Source organism: Aulonocara sp. 'chitande type north' Nkhata Bay, linkage group LG23, assembly GCF_057382095.1.
Source record: "Aulonocara sp. 'chitande type north' Nkhata Bay isolate Kocher_YH1m ecotype deep benthic linkage group LG23, A_spYH_male_GT1.1, whole genome shotgun sequence".
Lineage (NCBI taxonomy): Eukaryota > Metazoa > Chordata > Actinopteri > Cichliformes > Cichlidae > Aulonocara > Aulonocara sp. 'chitande type north' Nkhata Bay.
Window position 1 is genome coordinate 24,846,980 of NC_141365.1, and position 20,934 is coordinate 24,867,913.

Genomic DNA, 20,934 nt, shown 5'->3' on the forward strand with positions numbered 1-20,934 from the left:
TAGCACGAGAGATGAGGTTAATACAAGTGGCAGGGCTGCTCTTTGAGCCTCGGATGGGTGGCAGCGAAGGAATGCAGACTCTCTGAGGAGTGCCCTGCAGAGAGGGCAATGAAAAGCAGAGTGCTGGTGGTGGCTCGCGGCCGGCACAGAGAAGTATACTTGGCAGTGAAGCCGAGAGTCATGTGCCTCCATTTAAATGAGAAGGAAAGAGAGGCAGGGAAGGGGAGGGAGAGAAATACAGGCTGAGCTAAGAGGCTGGGGAGTCCGCCAAGCCAAGACACTTGAGGAATGCAGAAGCAGGCCTCTCTTTGCAGTAATGCCATTACTGCTGTCTGAGTCAGGCAAACAGCTCTTCCAGTCCAGTCAGCAAGTCTCGCAGCCAGTGTAAACACATGACAGGTAACACCTGAAAGCCAAGCAGAGAGAGGTGAATCCTGGGAAAGAAGCTCCTCTTTAAGAGCTTCCCAGCAGTATAGTGTTTCTCTTTTATATTCTGAGGAACCATCCATGTGTTTGCACATTTCTGTATGTGTGTGTGTGTGTGTGTGCAAGGGCGCGCTCTGTGTGGTGTGACTCCTCCGGCCCTGGCAGTTAGTTAATAAACGCAGGCCTGTCAACAGCTGCTGCTGATGTAATGTGGAACTTCTCCTCACTCTCCTTATCCTCCCGCCCCACCACGCCTCCCCAGCTCCCTCCTGCACCAGCACCAGCACCACCACCCTCCCTCCCTTCTATTTACAAGTCTCACTGGGTGTTGCTGCAGACTTCCAGAGCTGGCAGCACAGATAGTGTTGTGTGTTTGTGTGTGTGACTTCCCTCCTCCCCCCCCCCTCTGTGCAACACTTCCAGGGGAATTTACAACAGCATGTTTTCAGCTGCCATCAAAGAAAGGTCCACATCATCAGGTTGTCTTCCTAGCCAAAACACTCCTGACAGTCTGGGAGCTGCAGACCTGTTGAGTGGAGAGGATCCGGCTGGCGCAGAGTAAGTTTGGATTCCTGCTTGTTTGTCTTCTGACATTATGGGAAACTGAGCAGTTTAAACCTTCATTTGGGCTAGCTGACTAATATCAGCTAGTGCCAATTTGATGTTTAACTCAATTTGTATTGTTTTCTCCTGTAGTAGTAATAGTAGCTCTGCAACATGAAAGTTTTTTATTTTGCTGTTTTTCAGTTGTTTTTATTCATTTAAATGGAACTCTTACTTTAAAACTCCAAGATTAATCCATGAAGCTGACAGTTGAGCTTTTATGGGCTAATTATAGTATTTACAGTAATGTTTCCTCTGTCTTATATTATGCAAATTAATGCAAAGTCTGTGGAAAGGTAGTTAAAATAGTTTTAAAAAGGCCAGTTAACTTGTAATTAGTACCTGAAACCCCAAAAATGTAAATGCTTTGTGATTTAGCTGGTTGTAAGAAGCAATTTCAAGATTTCAGAACAAAATTTAGCCAGCTATTTACTAAGCTAATTAGCTTTGTAAGTAAGCCCAGTTGAATCTGTGATTGCTATCCACTACTTATTTGCCACCCAGCATGTAGCCGTATTAGTAATTGGCTAATTTCTTCTTCTTCTTTTTTTCAAAATGAAATAAAAATAAATACACTTTTGAGAACTGCTTTTTGCTATTGGGAAGTCAAAATTTCAGGTTAGCATCTTGCTACAAATGAGCTAGTCTATTAATTAGCCTATGCAATTAGCAACTAGGCTAGCTAATTTGTAGCTAGGATAATTAGCTGAGCGAGGAATGTCAAGCTAAAATAAAAATGCTGTTTAGATCAAAACATGTTTAGTAACATTTTAGCAATGCGCTAATTGGCAAATCATTTAGCTAAAGAAAGAGCTAGTAAAGTTGTTTTTTACAATATTTTTTGTGATGTTTAAAAATATGAAATTACTGATATGTAAAATTGCTAGATGTTGGTGTGCAAATAGATATAAAGGCTTGTATTACTGTGTTTGTTTGTTTTTTAAATAAAACAATATCAAAGGGGTGGTTTAATTTAATTCTGAAATATTAAAATTGCTTGATTACAACTAGCTCAAGCAGATTTACAAAGAGTCTACATTTATTACAACTGTCATTTTAAAAAGCATTTTTATAATATATATTTGTGGAATTTATGTAACGTAAAGCAGACTAATCATTACTGTAAACAGCTCAAATTAGCCTAAAAACAAAAAGTGATAAACTCATAAAAAGACATGAATGTGTTTGGTTTTCACATCCTTCTTTGAGAGAAAATGCACATTGGAAAACATCCGCATAGATAAACATGCACAAAAACGCTGTTGTTTCTCAAGCTGTCAGCAGAAGCCTGCTGATGAAATGCATGTGTTCAGTTTTTCAGCAAGCTGCCCATCGCATGATGCTCGCATACCAAGCTGAGAAGGGGGCACAGTTGTGTATTTTGATAACGCTTGGAAAATTCCTCTGCCCTCTCTTGGCATGCTGCATCACTACTGGGCCTTTGGAGAATATTTTTCTGGCTTTTTTTCTACCTGAAGCACTATCATGAGAGAGTTCAGTGGAGAGTCACGCTGCTGAAGCACGCTGCAAGTCCCCCAGCAGGATGTTCAGTTAACTTTTTTTTTTTTTCCAGGATGTGTATGTAAAATGTCCTACGCATCTGGTGGGATAATCGCAGGGAATTGCAGGGACTCCCCTCATGAACAGGATGACGACATTGTAGTCATTGTTTTTCTTTTTTCTCTCCGACAGACCTCCGACCCCTCCCTCCTTTTTCTTTTAAACCCCCACATTAAATTGCCTGCTAAATACCACTGACTAAAGAGGGCAGACAGGTTCGGGCACAGTCTTTGTTACTGTAAGTGACTGAGAAAGACATCTCACTTGGCACAATTTTACTTAGGAAGTAATGAAAGCAAAGTACACGAGCTTTGTCAGTCTTCTCAGCCAAGCTCATCTTTAGTGAACAAGTAGGCTAAGTCAAATATTAATACAATCTTCAAAGAAGCATCCCGACTGTGAAGGCTTCATGCAAATTCTGTAAAATGTATCATTAAATGGTATGAATAAATAACATCACAATGTGGAGGACTCCACATTGAGACAGAACTGGAGCAAAGCGAGTGAAAATATAAGCACAGCCCTGTTTAAAAATGCAGAACTAGGTGTCAAAAATCTGTCTGGTTATTGCACACCAAATGATTTACAAATGCCTCCGAGTTACAGCTTAAAAGCATAACGAGGAGCTCCGTTTGTTCCTTACTTATTAAATATACAGGATTGTTTTTTCTCCCTTAGTCACGCTGTCCTTGCCTGTGAGCGTTTGGCAGAAACGTGGCAGACAACTGCCAACATTTGCTGGTTCCAGCTTCTGAATATCCAAAATCTGCTCTAGATTACATCTGATAGAACTGAACACTTGTAAGCTATGGACTGTTGATTTATGAAACAAGAAGCTATTTTAGCCCATGGGATCTCAAAAGGTGGATTTCTTTCATCTTGTGTGCAAAATCTTATCAACTTATTGTGGAAAGAAGTTTTCATTTGGTCTTTACCAGGCATTATCTTGCGCACAAAATATGTATTTGTCATATGAATGAGTCATCTTACCCAAGTAATAATTTTATGTAAACTGGGATCTTACTGAGCTAGTGAAGTAGTGGTAGTTCCTCTTCTCACTCGAGTAGTCTGCCATAAACTCCCATGTTCAAATGCTAAATTGTACATTATTAAAAATCAGCTTCACAGCCTTACTGCTTTACTTTATACTGTAAGGTAAAGAGCCAACAATAATACAAGGAAAAGCCCAAAATCAGATGACCGCCTATCAGTAAGCACTTGGTAACAGTGGGAAGGAAAACCTCCCTTTTAATAGCAAAAAATCTCAGGCAGGACCAGACTGAGGCTACATCCACACTAATGCGTTTTTGTTTGAAAACGCATCATTTTCTCTCTGTTTTGCCCTCCCGTCCACACTGAGATGGTGTTTTCCCCAAGGAAAAACGCAGCGTTTGGAAAACGCTCTCGAAAACGGATACATTTCAAAACAGAGCTGTCCCATCGCAGTGTGGACACTCGAAAATGCAGACTTTGGAAAACGGTGACGCATGTTGGTCATGATGCAGTCATGTGACCACTTAACCCAAGTGGTAACATGCTTTGTCTTGCCATTTCGCCGCCACGGTTCAAAGAGCCGGAATGTAAATAAATGGCAGAGGGAAATGACACAGGTCGAGTTGTCTTGCGTTTCACGCATGCGCGGAACGGCAACGTCAGCGTTTTCGGCCGTTTTTGTGTGGACGCGGAACTCTTTGAAAACAACTGAAAACATGTTTTTCAGATGAAAATGCCGTTTTCAAATCTATCCGGGCTAGTGTGGACGTAGCCTGAGAGAGGGGCTGGTTGATCCAGCTGGATAACTGAGTAAGTGGAATGGCTTGAATGACAGATGTCCTGACCTGAGTCTGGTGGGGCTAGTCTGCTCTCTTTTTACTTTGGTAGAACAAAAAGATTGGAGGTTGGAGGTCAGGTTAGCGGAAAACAAATATGCCATACACACAAGTAACATTAATGAGTCCAAGGCTAAACACTACCTGGACTTTCATAATAGTAACTCTTCTACAGTACAAGCGATTGGAATTAACCACATTCCTCTTTCAATACGATGAAATAATTTACCAGGGCTCCATAACCAAAGGGAAGCTTTTTGGATTTATAAATTATAGGCCACTAAATATCCTGGCTTAAATGAGGACTTAGATGTTACTTCTTTTTTTTTTTTTTTAATAAACTTTATTTGCCCTTGAAGATGCATTTAAATGATCTGCAGTGTATGGTGCTCTGAGGTGTTTTCTTGTCTGATTTGGACTGAATCTTGTGAATGTTTCTTGATATCTTTTTGGGCTCTTGCATTTAACCGGATTATTGAAGACTCATCCTATGGGTAAAGTTTTACTGGTGGAATTTTCCACTCTCACCCTAATTGGAAATTTGGCATGATCTAAAATATCGCCATGTTGGTGTCATTCGTACACCATCATAGTAATGTTGGTCCAGGATCAACATTGCAACTGACCTATGACAGCTGAGCATTAAGCTAGTATTAGCCTAATGCTATTAAAACTATCACTATCAAACCATTGATTGGTCAATTGCAATATTGATCATGGACCAACATTGTTGTGATCATACAGGAACAACATTAGCATGGGGATTTCAGATACACACTAGTGGAACACCGTTACAAAAGATTCAGTTTGTTCATTGTTGCTTGTTGGAGAAATGTGTTGGAGTTTTGGGTTGAATATGGCCATGCCATGAGAGTAAATGGATTTGGAGTTATGGGATATCCATACATCTAGTCACCGTGTATGTAGTGTTGGAGCTCCAAAATCTTACAGATATTGTGGCCACCTCAGAGGTTTGTACTTCAGTTTTGGTGAGTTAAATTCTACTGTTTTGTTAGTTGTAGATTGGTGACCAAGCTATAAATTATCTATATAAGGTAACTTCTGGCTCCAAAAACCAACGTGGGGGCGGCCAAAACGCTAACCTTGACGTATCAGAAAGTGGAGTCCAAAACCAGTGGGTGAGGTCATGGTGGCCATCTTTTGCGCAGTCTGTGGGTGGTAGCAGGCAAAGCTGACATTTCCAGATGTCCTTCTCCCCACCAACACTTTACTGTTCGTCCTGGGAGATCCCGAGGTGCTCCCATGCCAGATGAGATATACATTCTCTTCAGTGTGCTCTTGGTCTAGCCTGGGGTTTCTTCCCAATTTCACAGAAAAACCTCCAAAGGGAGGCTCCCAGGAGGCATCCTAACCAGATGCTCCAACCACATCAGCTGTCTCTAAGCCAGCCACCCTACGAAGGAAACTCATTTTGGCTGCTAATTATTATTATTACTATTACTGTTACCCAGATCACATGGTCATAGGTAAGGGGTGGAACATAGATGGATAGTCCGGTACAACACCCACAGTGCTGATACTGGACAAGTCTGCTTTTAAAACCATTAAAACCCCCCAAATTACAAATTAACATGACATTCATGCTCACGAGGAGTGTCTGTAAACTACTGACCACAACTGTACATGTCAGTCAAAAACATGATTAGTATTTATGTTGCCCATAAGCAAAGTGTATTTATTAGTGTATTTATTAATAAATATAATTATTGTCACAAACCCACAAACTATTTTGTCTTGTGTGAAGATAGTACACAACATTGTAGCTGTGTCCCAAAATGCTGGATGCATCCTCCGGAGGCCGCATTTGAAGGCCGATTACGTCACAGCCAGGCGACGAAGGCTGTCCCAATTCGTCGACTCCTTCAAATGCGGCCGACAAATGCGTCCTTCATTTCCCCGAATTTGAAGGATGGGTCGGGTGTGTCCTTCGTGGCCCACCATATCCCAGAATTCATAGCACGGCCCAGCCAATTTCAGTTTCCAATAATGGCGGCCGCTACTAAGTTTTAAAATTACTCTTATTAATCTTTCTGGGTCACAAAATAAACTTTTAACATATTTTCAGACGAGAAAGTAGCTGTGTAAACTTCAAATATCAGCTCGGTTTATCAAGACATCGCATATTTGCAAAAGTGCGCCGATGTTTTCGGAGACGTCTGTTACCCACCCGCTCGATAGCAAGCCGGGGGGTTCAATGGTCACTCGAGCCGGCGAGAGCAGCGGACTCCCGGCTTCATCGTTTCAGACCCCGCTGTCTTTCGCTACTCAGGTTAAACATGATTTAAAAGTCACTCGGATAACTTAAAAATGTAATTGTTGGGCTTTTTTCTGTGTTTTATTTGTTCTGGAGTAAATCGGTTTGACTGAGATCAAAGTTATTAGATTATTAGATTAAATAAAACTTTATTAATCCATTGGGTGGGTTCTTCCTTGGTTTTCACACAGCTGAATAAACGTCAAACAGAAAACTGATTAAACAGAAGTATGAGATGGTCGAGAATAGGGATGGGTATCGTTTAGGTTTTATCCGATACCGGTGCCAAATCGGTACTTTTGAAACGGTGCCGGTGCTCAAACGGTGCTCAAACCGGTGCTTAAAGAATGGAGAACACAAAATTGGTCCAAAAACCTCTCATGTTCAGCTGCTTTTTGTAAAAATATAACAATGTTAGCGTTTTCTGCAGCTATGGGGCATATATGGTATCACTCTTGGCTGGAAGCAGTGCTTAAACAATGGAAAAAACACAAACTTTGTCCTAAACCTCTCATGTTTAACTGTTTTCCACTTTTTCTTTGGTCATTTTAGCCTTTTTAGCCAGGGTGAAGGGAGCATCTGCCATCAAACAAGAAGACAGCCGCATGTAGCTATGATGATGTTTGCTAGTTCACCTTACATGCATTAATGTAATAACGTGGTTAGCCTACTCAACGTAAATTAGCTACTCACGCAGAGAAGAACGGCTGCTGCCACCATCATCTGTCATCATTTCTGCTACACTGGCAGGGCTAGGGGCCAGGACTCTCCTCTTCGTGTTTTTGGGGGATGTTGCATAACAGGCAACCCACCCGCAGTAGATGTGCTCGGTGTGAGGTCTCGCAGCAAGCTATCAAATATGGCGCATTTCTGGGCTTTTAAAAAAAATGCTATGCGTCGCCAGGTGTTTCATCGGATTTGAGGTGTTACCTCCTTTGACAGTATCACAGTATCAGCTTAAAGCACTTGTTGCAGGCTGCTGAGTTTGCATATTTTGCTATGAAGTACAGCCAGACTTTTGACCGCTTCGCCTTGGACATTTTTAATCTGTAGCTCTGCTCTAACAGAACGTACGTACCTGGCCCCGCCAACTATCCTCGGAAACGTAAAATGATTGGCTAGAATCTAAAGTGTATCACAGCTCAGGAAAAAAAGCACCGAAATAAAGCACCGAAATGTGCGCTGCTTTTCGGTCTGGTTACTACCGTTTATGTCAGAACGACACCGGTACCCATCCCTAGTCGAGAATTTACGCCAGTGTCCTGTTATATTTTAGATAGCAAGGAGCAGACGGCCGAGTTTATTAAACTCCACCGAGACAGCGTTGACGCAAATCTGAAGGCTAGACCGTCCCATTTCACAGTCTCACACTTCCAGCCTTCTTGGTCTTCGAAGGACCCGGCCCACGTAGGCCGCGAAGGCCAAGTCCTCCGACGGATGCAGCCGACGTTTTGGGACACAGCTTATGACTAACCACACACTTTCAAAATTATTATGACACTTTAGGGCCTCCATATTAGTAAGGTAAATTGAAAATGAAAATAAACTGCAGCTCTAATCGAGTTTGTCTTCACTCGGCCTCGCCAGCTGTAGTCATTCTCACTGTGTTCAAAGGACGTAGGCTGTTTATTCAGTTATGCATAGGCTGTCCTTGTTCCTTTGCAATCATAATGACATTGAGAACTAAAGGCCTAAGCAAATAACCATGCTTTCCTGCACACAGTTATGCAGACATGTGCATTACAAATCCTTTCCATACCTTCAACACAAGCCCATAATTTTCTAATAATCTAGTTTAAGTGCCAGAAGGAGACACACATGCTCATGCCGCATAATCTCGGTGCTGATAAACATGCGCATGCTGAGACTGGCCTCCTCGTATAAGATTAAAATGAAAGAACATAATCATGGTTTCACAAGCAAGCATAAAGCGTATGCGAATCATCCCTCGCCTGGATTATCAGTATTCATTTTAAAGAGCGTGTTACATTGACCTGTTAGTCTTGGCAATAAGCCTCACATCTTCACACCCACATGATAAATACTCACCTCACTTAACCTGATTACCAGCACAGTCTAAACACTGATATACCGTGGCAGAGGCTATACAACATTTAGACAAAACATTCATTTTAATGATTGGTTTCCTTAGAGCATGACAGCAACAACAGGCCAGTGTAAAATACGGCCTATTGTTTGGGACCCTCAGACGCTGTAATTCCACGTTAGGTTGTGCCAACTGTACCGGGACACATGCAGAGGCAGGATGAGACAGGCCGGCCAGCAGAGGGACTCAAAACATCCGATCAGCACAGGCCATCTGTGCTGCTCTCTCTCCACACATTAAAAACCCCAAATCAGGCACTCGCATGCTTCAATTTTCTCCCCCATGAATGGAAAGTAATAGCAGCCCCCACTCCCAAAACGTTACCCTCCCACTGCAGCAAATTAAAAGCAAGGCTCAAACGTATAATCTTCTCCCCGGTCATTCATTCATTCATTCATTCAGTCGCAGCGGACATGGCAGTCCGGATGGATCATTCAGAAGAAGAAGAAGAAGAAAAATAAAGAGAACTAGGCTGTGGACCGTAGGGGATGCCTCTGTGCTGACCCCGTTTCAGCCACCCCCCATCCTTAATTCAAGCCAGCGCACAGGGTACAGACACAAAAATGAATTGGTTCCTGGGGCAAAAGGGGGGTGCACCAATCAATGTCCAATCTCCCCTCACCACCACTACCATCCATTTTCAGGCCCTGGCACTTCCTGGCACCCCTGCCCCCCATTTTGGGGTATTGATCACAGAGTTCAGAGTTACCATTTGGCCAAGAGGCTTTTGTTTCCAAGACCTAAAGGTTTCCACTAATTATACAAAAAAGCCCCCATACTGCTAATCTTTGGCTCCAGATGGCCATTTAAATATAGGCTTACATGTATTTGCTCCACTATTTATCATATAATTTATTATATAACCCGTGACTAAACCACTTCATACTGTATACATAAAGGGAGGGGGAAATAATTTCCCATTGCTCAGTTAAATGTTTTGTTGCGCGAGTGCCAAAGTTCAGGCCACCCCCTGCTTAAACCAACCACGACAAGGACTTTCTTATTTGTGGCGAAGCGAGAATATGCGTGGGAGAATGCCTTACTATACTAGGTACAAAGGGCGGTATTGTCACTTGTGGCAGAGTGTGATCTCTGTAACACTTACGAATCAAAAGCCAGAGGGTGGAGCAACAGTGTTTCTTCAGGAGGTCCCTTTACTGTATGATTATTCAGCCCTGCAATAGAGTTAAGAGGGCCAGTAACAAAAAAAAAGCCAGTGATTGCAATAAATGCACAGCTGCCTAATTTATCCCACCTTACAAAAGAACAGTATCAAACCGGAGCCATGACGATCCATATTCATGGACAATCTGGGCTTGTTATTGCCATTTATCCACGAGGCTGTTTTCTGTACAGCGATCTCTCAATGGGTTTAAGTGTTATCATTAAGCTGTTATCCCCTCACATTATCCCTGTTGTAGTTTCAGAGCTGTCTGGGGCTCTGTGACTTCAGCTGGGTCCTCTCTTGTTCCTGGAGCAGATGTTAAAAAACGACTCCCACCTCAAACAACCCCCATTTTGTGTTGTACACAAACACACACATGCACACACCATCCTGCCTTTCCTCCCTCCTTCCCTCACCCTGGCATCTAATTAGGCCTACAGCACAAAGACTCCCAGATGTCAGCGTCCTCCTGGCCTCCTTTGATTATATCCTTTCCATCCCACTGCCTTGGTTGCCGACTGGCTGGGGGCTGTGTGGACTATAGGCGTTGACGCGTGTCACTTTGCGTAGGTCAACACTAGTCCAGTTTAACATATCAGTAATTGCTTTAGGTGTAAATCACGGGGAATGAGGAGGGAGGCGGGACAGTTGCAGAGAGGCCCCTGGATTGTCATAAATGCTTGCAAAGTGGTGTCAGTTCTTGGAATATGAAGTATAACTTCAGCTAAACGCAGGAGAAAATCACATTATGTAGATGGAGACTGAGTTACTCTAATGTCTGTATCTCTAATAGCTCGTCCAAAACTACTGTTTGTCAATCCATATTTAAAAGAGCATTCATCATGGCCAACAGACCCCAAGTGTTTCATTTCCTTTAAAACCAAGCAACCGAGAAATACGAACGATCGGTCGACAGTCAACAAGTCTGTCGTCTGAGGAAAATTGGCCATGGCTTTGACTTTTACAGACGGCGGCCACGGCCGTAACTTTCAGCAGCAATCAGATTTCCATGCTTCCATGAGCACCACATCTGCCCAGTGAATGCTTAATGGATGAGATATTGATTACTTCTTTACTGTAGAGCCCAGGATTACACTCTATCATCGAGGCTTTGAAGTATTTCACACTTCATCGCCAACTATGATTCTTTAAGAAGTGCCGACGAAACAAACCAAAGCAATTACAGACTAACTCGTCTTCCTTGTGATAGCTGTGTAATGCTGTAAAATCTAGATCACACAAACAGAAAACATATCCTGTCACAGCCTCATCAAAGCAGCTTGTTCTGTTCACACATTTAAAGAAAAGGAGTGACAGAGGAATGTCTGACAATGCAAGTTGCGTGAGTAAGGGGTCTTAGTTGCGGGCCGTATCATAAAACCTTACCTGAACGAATTTCCACTGTTGATACATGAACCTGTTGTTATGTAGCACTTTTTCACTACAAGCCCCACAATCACACACACACACATCCCTACAAGAGCTTACAAGTTTAGTGTGATTTGCCTTTGCTTTGCAAACTTGCAGTGTTGCTCAACTGTTTTGATCAAAGCCAAAAATTGTCGTGATACATGCTCAATCATGCAGGTGACGAAATACCAGAAAGTTGATTCTGTTTATCTGGACGTAGCGCTTTCTGTGGGAGAAAGGCTTCGTCACTCATCCAAGTGACTTCTTCAGTCTCAGCTGCCTGCAGGTTTCTCCAACCTTATAAACAGTACTTTTGCGTAATGACTGAAACTAGAGCCATTGAATGAACACTGGGCTTTGAGGTCAGTTACATGATCATTGATATGCAAACGCTCATGACAATTGATCAATGACCATGAGTACCATTCACAGAGAGTTGGGGAATGGCTGCAATCACAACATTGTCAGATGGTGAAAGATGTACTCTTAAGCCCCCTCCTCAGTTCAGAGATGATTGTCCCCCTTTCACATAAATGGTCTTGATGACTTCCCACTCAAACCCGCATTCCTGTCCACGATGTACATGTCCTCATCGCTTAAAAGGTTTCCACTGGCTTTTAAGTGTAAGTAAGAAGCCAGAAAATGATCTAGACTAAATTCAGTTAATTGTACAGCCCCTGACTTGTGTTTATGTGCTTAACTTTATAACTGTATATATTGTAACAATGTTCCACTTTCTCTTGTTATCAGTGTTAAATATGCTTTTTTGATCCATTTTGTTCTCTGAGCTGTTACTGAATGTTACCTGGTACTAAGGGCAACTGACAGCACTAAGACAAAACATCATTCGGTTTGTTCAAATGTCAAAGGTAGCAGTGTTCCAGTGTTTTATTGCCTGCCTTTATCTCAATGTCCCTGATATGTGGCTTGTAAGGTGTTTGTTTCATCTTAATCACTTCCCATCGATCCACTGCCTCATCCCTCACACTGTACACCCAAAGGAAAATGCCATCCATGGTTTCTTTGTTGGGTCTGTGTAATCAAGCGCTGTGCTGTAATCCATTTTAATCATTTACTCTCAATTTCCTATAACCCCTTATCTCTGAATCCAAGGGAAGATTTACTTCCTCTCCTAATCTCCAGGAGAAAATAGACCAAACTAAAATGCATGCTAAACATAGACCATCATTTCATCTGTTGCAAAACACTTTCACAATTAGTCATCACAAAGCCAGAGTAAGTGAGACGGTCAGGAGTCTGATGTTTCTGTGTCATTAAAGACAGAGCATTTCACATCCTGTTTGCTGATTAGAGAAATTCCTGCTACACTTGATTGCCCAGGGCTGTTCAGAAATAGGGCAGAAAGGGACAGTATCATGTTTCAAAATATAAGATCAGATCTGGATGAAAAGGCAGCGGCTGATCCTGATGTTTCATGTCGATAAGTTTGGACTTAACAGATTGGCAGTGGATGGAACATGTCATGTTGATGTGTGGGCATATTTGACAAGTGCAGTCATGCTGCTGAAGCTTTAGACAGGGTGTAACGGATAGCGCCTGCAGTGGATGCAAAAGGGTTTGTTTGTTGCATAAGTAGGTTTGTGAGGAGGGTAAGCACATATCACCTAAACTCTGAACCTAGTAAATCGTGATACAGAGCAGGACTGTAGATTTACCTTATAAATTTCATAAATGCCTTTTCCAAGTTCTGCCTATTCTGAACTTCTCAAGTATGATATTAACTATGATCTAAACCAAATCCACCATGTAAAAGGTAGACTTAACAATTGTGTCACCACTTTTCAGCTACTTCTGAGGTTTTGAGTTGAACCTTTTAGCTATCAGCTATTTGATTGAAAACCAAGGACACTGCATGCTCACAGAATTGGAAAGCAGCTTGTTTAACACAGGGTGGCCATATTACAAGGCCTCAGTCATTTGGCGACCTCTGTTTGCAATGGAAAAATGTGAATTTCCTAACCAGTAGGTGAGTGGTTGCTCAAGATTGCTGGCATGAAACTGGTCACAAAGAGGTACACAGGGCTTTCCCCAGTTGTAGCTGATTTGGTCAGTAATTGTAAACCTTATTAAATGCTAAATTATCTAAACCATATCAGAGTTGCAGTCACTGTGGGCATAGAAAAGATGGGCATAGAAAAGATGAATGCAACCTGAAACCAGGATCCAATTTTCCTAATGGGCAGCAGGGGGCAACTCCTGGCTGGAAAAAGAAGTCATGTTGCATAAAGGTCTATGAGAAAACAACCCTACTTCTCACATTATTTATGGCCTCAGCAAAGACTTTCCTTATTAGCTAATAGGTAGTGATAAAGCCTAATCTTTAATAATAGAATTAATATAATTAATACAGTTAATTAGTAGGTTCTTGCAATTGCCTCTAGATTGTATGTAAGAAACTAACTTGTCTGCAAATACACTTATCATAGTTTTGCCAATGCTTGGGAAGTAAATGGTGAGCATTTAAAGACAAGTTGGTGTCATTCATGCAAACTATGGGTAACCTTGAAAATCAGTTTGCAATTAAAGCAATCACAAGGTTTTTGCTGCAACACCCTCTTTGGGACCGATTTCAGCTAGCAAAAGCTACCTCCAGTAACTAGTCACCAACCGGTTGAAGAACACACATTTTTCTTAAGTGATTATATTTTGCTGGGGGGTTGCCAACTGGTGTTTAGGCCTGTGAGACAGATGGCTAAGAGGGTTTTTTTTTTTTTAAATAAATGAGACTGTAGATCTAGATCTAAATGAGATTTAGATCTATCACTGCAGACTAATAACTAATAAGGAAAGTGCGTCATAGCCACATTTAATGCTAACCATTTTTTTTTACATGAAATGCAATCCACATAATTACCTGTATTCTTTAGTTTAATTTCAACCTTTGCCTTAACTACATAACATTATAGCAAGTTTAGTTGCACTTACATTGTCTCTGACCCCGAGGCATCCAACAGCTGACCTTTGACCACATGCTCACCAATGAGGAAGTGGTATACTTACTCTGTACACCACCGCAGTGAGTGTAAAACCGTAGTTCTTTGTAAAGGAGTAGTATGCGTGAAGTGAAGTGTTTATCTTCTGCTGTGGCCTCAGTCAGGCCAGGTCGGACTGGTTCCCAGCGCTGTTTGGAGAGGCCTAGAAAAACAAAGAGCTGTAGATTGGGGTTTGGGGTTGGGGTAGAGGGTGGGATGCCTAGAGCAAGCGGTAAGACACGGCTAACAGGAACACTGTGATCCCAGTGTCCTGTCAGCTTTTGGCTGAAAGTACGGCAACAGAGACCGAATGAAGCGTTACACAAATAAGGGGGAAGGGATAGTGTGTGACTGGACTGTGCAGCTCCTAACTTGGACTTTGATCTCACTGTAAAAGGTGAAAGCCCTCGTAACAGCGGAAATACGACCCACCTGATATGAGGTTTTCCTTGTTGACTTTTTCACTGTCCTTTTGTCCTCCACTCCGCCCCTTTCCCCTCCCTGAAGGACTGTCCAGGTGTATGGATCACTGCAGGGCAGCGGAAGCATGAACAGACAGCTGGAGAGGAGAGAACAGTTAAAGAGATTGTCTCTTGACAGCAACATACTGGTAAGTCATTCCTAAACACCGTCAGTGTGTTATTTTGTTAGACTATTAACTCGGTCAGGAAGTGGACAGTATTTATTGGCTATTGCCTAAGATTATAGTGGTAATTCACATGAAATAAATATTTTTTGCTGATATTTCAATTTTCAAAGCAGTGGCTGCTTTTTCCTTTAATCGCACTGTTAAACCTTTGTGAGTGAGTTTTGTGTGGGTATTGCTTTTGGGACCATGCTACCATTGCTTGTGGTTTGTTTGGACTGCATTTCCCACGAAGCAGTTGGCGGTGCTCATGGTAAATACCTGCTCTGTTTTTGTTTATTCAATCTGGTGGGAATGAAAAATGTTTCATTTCCTGTCTTCAAATCTTTCCCATTCATGACCCTCTTTTATTCACTGTTGAGCACAAAAATGTGATGTTAAGCCTTTTACAGACTGAGATTAATTAGCTTGCAAGAATGTCAAAGCTACACTGAGATTTAATTTTTTCCCCCAAGTGCATAAACACACCCACGTGTCAAACAGAAGTGAGAAAGGACAGTCTGCCATGACTGTTTGTGAAACACTCTTTGCCCACCGGTGACTGACAGGCTTATCTTTATGCCGGGCCGCTCTTGCAAATCACAGGAGTGGAAACTTGTTTTGTCTCAGGGTTAACTGAAGGTGAATCTGCTCGAAAGAGCCTCTTTGGAATGTCAAGTGCCTGCTGTGTTGTGTCTGCATGGGAGAAGAGAAGCTTACCCCCCCTTCCCTTCGGTGCATACAGTACGGTCACTGCGCAGGAAATAATAAATCAAAGAGTCTTAAAATAGCATGAAGATATAGGAAGTGATGAAGTCATCAAGAACACGTTTGTTGCAAATGAAATGGCAAATGTTTAAAGCTGCAGTTTGTCCATGTGACTAACCAATTAAACAAAAAACAAACCCCGAAATGCTGTAAAGCCGTTAAATAACGTATGCATGCTTATGCTGCAGGTCAGGGGTTTAATTTGTAGTTTGTTGCCTGCGTTACAGACCATCAGTCTCTAAAGAAGTCGAAACATGTTTACACACTCTATTGACTTGACCTGACTTTATAGCTTTCTGCTGACCTTTCTTTACCTACTCCTGACCTGCAAGAGAGCCTCAGTCCTTAGAGTCCGTACAGGAGAAACCAGTGAACATGCTATTGATTTCTGTAATTTTACAGTCTTTTCTTTGGACGACAAGAAATGGTGAAAGTGTAAACAGAAATAAGTAGAATTTAAGTAAATATAAATACACCCTGGAAGAAAGAAAAGTTTATTTATACGTCTTTATGTATGCGTCTGTTACTTTGGGGACAAACTTAAATTAAACCAAACTGTTCTCACCTGTTAAGGAGTTGAGGTGTGAAATACATCCTAGACCCCTGAAGGTTCTTATCTATATCACATATTGTGATGTGTGCCACCTGCCACTCTTAAATTACAAATTTTGGTGTTTAGGCACCTACAAAACCTTATAAAAGCGTTGCATCACTTCATGATAGTAATATCTAATTTATATCTAATTTATATATGCAAAACTTGACTTATGTATGACATTTTGTAACATTGTCATGTTACCTAGCAACCACCTGCCAATGGGCTAAAATGACCCTTTATTAGTGTTTGTGCAACTATAAAACCTTATAAAAGTGTTGTGTTTAACTTCACAATAATAAAATCGAATTCATATGCTCAAAACTTGGCTTATGTATGATATATTTTAATGTCAACATGTTGCCTAGCAACCACCTAGCAACGGACTAAAATGACCCTTTTAGTGTTTATGCACTTATGCTCACTGTTAGTAGCATCTAAATATAGAAAAATGGAAATTAATACTTAAGACAATAATAAAAAAAAGAAAAATATTTAGAAATGTAAAAAATAGAGGAGAATTTAAAAAGAAATTGAATGGAATAAGTGATAAATAAAAAATTGATAGAAATAATTAGAGAAATGTACATAGATTGATAAAGAAATAAATAAAATTGAGAATTAAACAAACAAAATATTGTAAGAATATAGAAATAAATGGGAAATGCATAAGTAACTAAAAATAAATAAATAAATGAATAAACTTTGAAAGAAACAATATAGCCTGGAATAAATGTAGAAGTATAGAAAAAAAACCTTTATAAAAGTTACAGAAATGAAATTATGAGATGAATAATTCCTTTTTTCAAAAAATTATATTTATGCCAAACTAAACTAAATGGCCCTCCATACTTTTTATCTGTCCATGAATACATCTAACACGACGTTACATAACAGTCGGTGTTTTAACCCCAGCAGCACCTTTACAGTCACTTCACATCCAGATGTCCACAGTCACTGTCCTCACTGAATCGTTGTTGCTAATCAAGGAAATGCAGGAAAATCTGTGACTGAAAGAATGTGATATACAACAATGTAAATTAGACAATTAAGAAAAAGTAGCTCCTCAGAAAACGGTCTTGATTTTCTCTGGCATTAACCTTTGAGTCTGTCAGTAATTTACTTCTTAAACTGAGAGTTGAGGATGTCGAAGATTCACTGTGGTGACACACTTAAATCCTCTTAGGAAGGCGAGACACTTCCTGGTTTATCATTTATTCACCGCGGTTTAGCTTTGTGAATATGTAACTTCCTTTGACACAGCACACGATGACTGGATGATGTCTGTTTTTCGCTGAACGTGTGATCCTTAGAGAACTTCCAGACGTGCCGATATGGGCTGATGTGTGGCTTTAATTGCTTAAATTGGACACACAGCGGCCTGATTTACTGTGAGCCTGAATCTGGGTCATGTTTGTGATATGGCTTTATGATTCAACATGCTCACATTTGCCCACTCAACTATCCATGCATGCATTTTTTTCTCTCCCTTTTCCCACTTTCTCCTTTTTTTTTATTAAATATATCGGCTTCTTTCTGCCTTTGGTATGTTGTTAATTTCACTCTCACTTTGTGTCTTTGTTTTCTCCTATTGGTTTCCTTCTTTCCAACTCAACTATTTTCTTCTCTCTCTAATGATTTATTCCTACTCAGGGCAGCAGGAGCAGAAGGAGCACTGGGTTGCTTTAGTAGTGGGACATGCCTGGAGCATTTTTGGTAAATGTCCAGTGTAGATCTGGTGGCAGTTTGCAGCAGATTTGATTCCATGCCATGAAAAGTGGAGCAAATCTTGAAGTTGAAGAAGAGGGTTATTATGTCGCTCAATACTCAAATATGCACATATTGCACGTTGCTATTGACCATGCCGTCATGCCTTTAGTTAAATGAGGCTTTGTTCGACCGAAAGTCAGTCAGTTCGAGGCCGACCTGCGTCTTTATCCTTCCAGTGCTTGATGCGGGACATGTTGTCCATGGCCCTTGTGGCCCAGCTGGCCCTGGCACAGATAAACCCACTAAGTCCTGTAAACACTCCTTTTCCTGGGAGGATATGAGGCTCCGATACATTTATTTTTTCAGGCATCTGAGAAAACACAAGAGGCGGTTTCTGACATTCCGTCAGACGACAGGCATGAGCATTCATGCCCTCGTTTTCCTTCTGTGTCACTTGAAAAATCAGGCTCTGCTGGTTGTGTGACTGCAGATTAATCCCAGAGAGATGACCAGTAGTTGTCCCCTTTATGTAAGATTACACCCATGTTTCATGCAGAAAGTAGCTTGAGTTTCATGGCCTGCTGTGATGATGAAATGTATTTTCCACTTGAGGGACGCCCCCGAAGGCTTTTTCAGTTCACACTAGCAACACAAAAATGAAGACAAAATGCCATATGTCAGCTGAGGAACAGGTAAAATATTTATGTCTGCTCCTCTTGGATGGATTACATGGCCTAGCTTCTGTCAATGTGGGTAATTTGGCAATCAGAGGGCTTGAATGTCAGTTACATATGCGCCGTGTTTCCTCATTGTACTCATGTTCCTGAGTTTGTTTGCTGAAAGTTGTCCAGAGCTCGAGCTTTTCCGTCTTTCTGATTATGTTTGTGTTTGATGTATTGTAAATGAATGTGCAGGGAGTGGAGTCTTAGTCATTGTTATCAGCATTTTATTCATGTAACAGTCTGGGTTGGACTATATAATCTGCATCAGGTTATGTAGCTCAGTGATGGCCCAGAGTTGCAGCAGCAGCTCTCGCGAGTAACTGGGGCAACATTTGAATTACATAACAGCTGTGTTGCTGGGTTGATTCTGTGCTTCTATTTATTTTTATCATTTGATGCCCGCCTGCGGAGGAGACTCTCTTCGTCATGCTGGGACGTGCACGGTGAGCCCGACGGCCGTGGACGGTCCGTGAGCTGCTGCTGCTATCTGCAGCCAGCCAGCTTTAAGTAGGTCATCACAGAACCTCAGTCAGAGGTCTATCCAACACAGTGGAGTCTAACACACTGGTGTGGTTCATTATCATGTCTGAGGATTGAGGTGCTGAAAATAAGATTGTGTTTGATGATGTTTCAGGACTCATACCTGTGTATCCTTTGGGGTGCAAGGTTTCATTTTAGGGTGCTGAACAGCGACCAGATGTGACCATCATTAGTGGAAAGGTGAACTGAGGAATTAGTGTTAAGTCACTGCAAACACACTCACAAAAGCTCGAGCAAAGACAACTAACTGCACATCAGTTATGTTATTTGTCAGATAACTGCATTAAACTTACTCTAAAAGAAACCAACACGACAAACAAGGTTGAAAAGTCCTGTTCAGTTAATTCAATTAGCTGAGGGGATGTGTAGCAGACAGCTAGCAGCTTACACATCCATCACTCAAAATGCCCATACCTCCATTAATGTATAACCATAATAACACTTAAACGGTTGAGTCATAAGCAAACTCACACCTTGTGCAGCTGCATGAATGTACAAATGACCTATGGAGAACAAAACTGTTTGTACCAGGCTGTAAACATAATTATTTCTGCTGTAAAGCTGAGCATTTTAATGTGGTAATCTGTGAGGACTGACTTGCTTTTGAAACGAGGCTAAAGGGCCCCCCTCCGCTTTTTTTTTTTTGCATCTTTTGGCACATATGCATTGGTTTTATTTTTCCATTCTTCACCCAGGAGTTGCTGCTTGTTGTACACCATTAATGTTGCATTTTATCTCAATTAAAAACACACAAATGAAAAACTTTTACAGTTCAGGTGAGTTTAGGATATATTTAGTAAGTGTGCAGCACAGATATGTTCCTTCAATTAAAGTCTGTGAATCTGGCTTTAAACGGGATTCATTCAAAAGGAAGCTCCAAATGTGCTGGAGGTTATCAGCCGATGCAAATCTATTCCTGATCTGGTTCCAGTCATTCTTTGGTGAAAGTGCCCCACCTGAATTGCTGTCATCACAGCGGTGATTGCTTCTGCTCAGCAGTGTACACAAACTTCATCTAAAGTGGGAATGTAGAGAACACTCAATGTACACTCAATGTCATTTACCCTTACCTGAATACTGTATATTGTATATTGCATAGCTTTCTTGTTAAATTGTATTGTATTTATTTAAATTTTTACTTTTTAATTATTTTATTTGCATTTTTTAATCACTCTCTTATATTTAAATGTTCATTTGCTATTTCATCTAGGGTTTGAGAGTAACGAAATTTCTATTCTCTGTATGTCCTGTACATGTGGCAGAATTGACAAATAAAGTTGACTTTGAAAATACTTGGCAGATTGCTTGGAGCTTTGCCCGCTCTCACACCTATGTGCACCTGGTCTCACTGTTGAATTGTTTTTTGGAAACAACACAGACCTTGTATATTCAGCCTGAGATGAAAGGCCAAATTGAATCAACAGCACATGTATGTAATCACTACCTCATAGCATTGAGCCCTAGTTTTAACTGGTTAACCTCTTGACATTCATGGGAAACCATCTGGTTTGGACTTGAGGGAGTAGGGGATTGCATATAAAAGATGGATATAGAAATTAAGAATTGAAGTGTTTTAAACCTGTAGTATTTCTAATTTTCATCAGGG

At 41.2% G+C, this 20,934-nt stretch overlaps 1 protein-coding gene across 3 annotated transcripts in view; it reads left to right on the plus strand.

Moving 5' to 3' along the window:
- Positions 1 to 796: 796 nt before the first annotated feature.
- LOC147301875 (nck-associated protein 5-like) overlaps positions 797 to 20,934 on the plus strand; it is a 188,662-nt gene continuing 168,524 nt past the window's right edge. For 2 of the 3 annotated variants that reach the window (XM_086282912.1, XM_086282913.1), the window contains exons 1-2: positions 798 to 984; positions 14,876 to 14,978. In XM_086282912.1, coding sequence (XP_086139038.1) covers positions 866 to 984; positions 14,876 to 14,978 — 222 coding nt within the window. In that variant the 5' untranslated portion in view covers positions 798 to 865. Of the gene's footprint in view, positions 985 to 14,875; positions 14,979 to 20,934 lie in introns of all 3 variants that reach the window. The other variant, XM_086282914.1, reaches the window with a different exon arrangement.